Source organism: Wasmannia auropunctata, unplaced genomic scaffold (assembly GCF_000956235.1).
Source record: "Wasmannia auropunctata unplaced genomic scaffold, wasmannia.A_1.0 LD335870.1, whole genome shotgun sequence".
NCBI lineage: Eukaryota > Metazoa > Arthropoda > Insecta > Hymenoptera > Formicidae > Wasmannia > Wasmannia auropunctata.
In genome coordinates, this window is record NW_012027020.1 from 1371 (window position 1) to 4474 (window position 3104).

The 3104-nt window shown below is 29.7% G+C and overlaps 1 protein-coding gene across 1 annotated transcript in view; it reads left to right on the forward strand.

Annotated features, from left to right (window-relative positions):
• Window positions 1–695: 695 nt before the first annotated feature.
• The window catches only part of LOC105455730 (uncharacterized protein F13E9.13, mitochondrial), a gene marked incomplete at its 5' end in the record, with an annotated part of 13458 nt that continues 11049 nt past the window's right edge, over window positions 696–3104 (forward strand). Inside the window, 2 exons of the mRNA XM_011699270.1 lie at window positions 696–895; window positions 2533–2660. Coding sequence (XP_011697572.1) covers window positions 696–895; window positions 2533–2660 — 328 coding nt within the window. The remainder of the gene's footprint in view (window positions 896–2532; window positions 2661–3104) is intronic.

A 3104-nucleotide genomic window follows, 5' to 3' on the forward strand; every position in this document is an offset into this window, starting at 1 on the left:
TTATTTCAAGAGACTATTCGAGTTATTATAATGAAATTTTCTATAGAGGAATTTATTCTTGATTATAGCACATGTGTCCACTTATTTATAAATAAATACGCGTGATAGCTGAAGAATATGCTTAATGTAAATATTTTTACTTAAAGGAAATGCTTAAAGGAATTTCCCGCTCATAAGTAGAACATTTTTTTTGGGTGCTGTATGCTGAATAAGATTTATACTACTGCAGATGGCTCAAAACCAGGACCTAAACGTCTGAAAAATATATGTGGTTCACGAAGATTAATCTTTTCTTTTTTCTGGAAGAAATTCATGCGCAATAATTACAGCGCCAATTTCCACTAGTCTAAAATAAATTTTAAATGTTTTATTCTGGTAATTAAGTGAATTAATTTGTTTTTTATTCATGTATTAATGGTAATCTTTGATCAATGTAATGTTTTTTATCAAAGTATTTAACGAAAATTTATAAAATCTTTAATATTAAATTTTTCGCGCATAATAGATTTTTAATAGCATAGAATGTAGGATTATTTACCTATTGATACAACTATTTCTTGATGTTTTTAATGCCTTCCAATTGCTTTAATAACGTCAAATTTAAAGATAAATTAACGCTACATACTTTAATCCTTACATTATTTTTAAACAAATTGTTATTAAATTTATTTATTCAGACAAGGATCGCTGTTTAGATTCTTGCAGGATGCAACAAAGAAGCAATCGCGGTTGCCAAAGCTGCAGAATTGCAGTTTATTAGGGCCGAAGGATTTGTTTTCTCCCACGTGGGTGATGAAGGTTTTATGGATTCAAAAGCTGGAACTTTATTAAGATATAGAAAACAAATCGATGCAGATAATATCCTCGTTTTCGTTGATGTAAAAAAAAAACACAGGTAAGATCCTAAGATTCTTCTTTTCTCTTTTCCTCTCATTTTTTTTCGTCCCCTATCATCTGTTATTTCTCTTTCTTTTTCCAATCTCTCTCTCTCTCTCTCTCTCTCTCAAAGTTGAAAAAAAAGAAAAAACTAAATTTTTTATTTATAAAAAAAAAAATACATAAATGGAAATATTTTCTTTGAATACAACTAAAATTATAACTATTATAATAACAAAAATTTTAATTTATAACATTTTGTATTATATTGGATTAAATATTGAAAAATGTTAAATTGTTTGAATTCAATCAATCATCAACTCAACTCAAAATGAATAAGTATCCTGATGACTTATATAATAAAACATTAAATAATTATCAATGGAAAGGGCCAGTGAGCCTTGCACGGAATTTAATGCCAGTTATAATGTAATATATTTAACATAAAATTAACTTACAAACCCAAACGTTTCGGTTCCGCATTAAACCATCTTCGGTGAGTGAATATAAAAAGTCGTCAATAAATTATATGAGAGATCGTTTGCTATAATATAATCTGGTTAAATCGATGAACTTGCACGTAAATTTTGCCCGTGTCTCACATAAATAGAAATGTTAAGAATGGAATTGTTTATTGTAAATAATTAGGCTTAAGTCTCTGTATTAAAACGTTAGAGCTAGCCTGTTCCAAATTTAAAGAACCGGATTGGAGTAGCAAACTTATTAAACTTGTCGACTGGAATTACAGGGAATCTTTTAAACACAGAACAATAATTAAGGAAAGTTAAAAAACGAAACTGAATGTAAAGATTACACTTTGAGTCAGTGACACGGAGTTTCTCTCAGACATTCTTCCTATCTTGAACAGGTTATCTTCTTCCTAATGTCGTTTCCCTTTCCTTACTTCCTCATATTTCCACATTTTTATTCCTTCCTACGTGCTTATTTCTCTTAGGTACCGTATTTGTTGTATTCGGTCTGTCCGGATCATTCCATGTTTACCGCCTGACTGAACGTTCCGTGTGACGTCTCAATTTTTATACACTGACTCAAAGTACATTTTTTACATTAAGTTTCGTTTTTTAACTTTCCTTAATTATTGTTCTGTGTTTAAAAGATTCCCTGTAATTATTCTAGCCAGCATGTTTAATAAGTTTGCTACTTCGATCCGGCTCTTTAAATTCGGGACAGGCTAGCTCTAACATTTCAATACAGAGACTTCAGCTTAATTATTTACAATGAACGATTCCATCCTTAACATTTTCATGTATGTGACACACGGACATACGCGCAAGTTCATCGATTTAACGAGATTATATTATATTAGCGAGCGATCACTCATGTAATTTATTGACGACTTTTTGTATTCACTCACTAAAATATGGTTCAATGCGGAACCAAAACATTTGGGTTTGTAAATTAATTTTATGTTAAATATATTACATTATAACTGGCACTAAATTCCATGCAAGGCTCACTGGCCCTTTCTATTGATACTTATTTAACACAAAATTGTTCGAATTCTATCAATTGGGAGTTAAAGAAATGATTTACACTAATACGATTTACACCTTTATTTTAAGTTATTATTTTATGTCTGAAAATATACGCTCTGCGTAAATATATTATTTTATATTTTTTTCCAATATTTTTCAGTTCACACGCAATCACTTCCGATGTAAGTTTGTTGGAAACAGTAAAAGCTGCCGAATTTTTTTTAGCGGATGGTATTATAATAACCGGTAACGCAACTGGCAAAGAAACAAACGTAAAAGATCTTTTAGGTATTACTTTTTTTAGACTTTTGTTAAAATCGCTTATATTATAATATGATTCTGAAAATATCATTTCAATATTTTGATAAACAATATATTTACACTGAAAAAAGAAAATTTTCCTAATTTTAGTAAATATATTAACAATTAGATTTACTTAAGGTAAATATACCGATGAAGGGAGACTGCTCCAATGATCTTGCTCTTTATATATTTTGTCAAGAGCATGACCCCAAGTAACCTTCAGGTGATTTTAGCCGTCGCTCGTTATTCATTAAAAAGTTATTAACGAAAAAAGTAACAAAAAAATAATACCAATGGGGGGTTGGGGGGAGGTTAGGGAAAGTATATTAAATTGAATATCTATTAAATTTTCGCTTTACTAAATAGATGAGTCTACAATATACCAAAAAAAAATAGATACTGAAAAGATTAGACAGACCTCTACGCAAG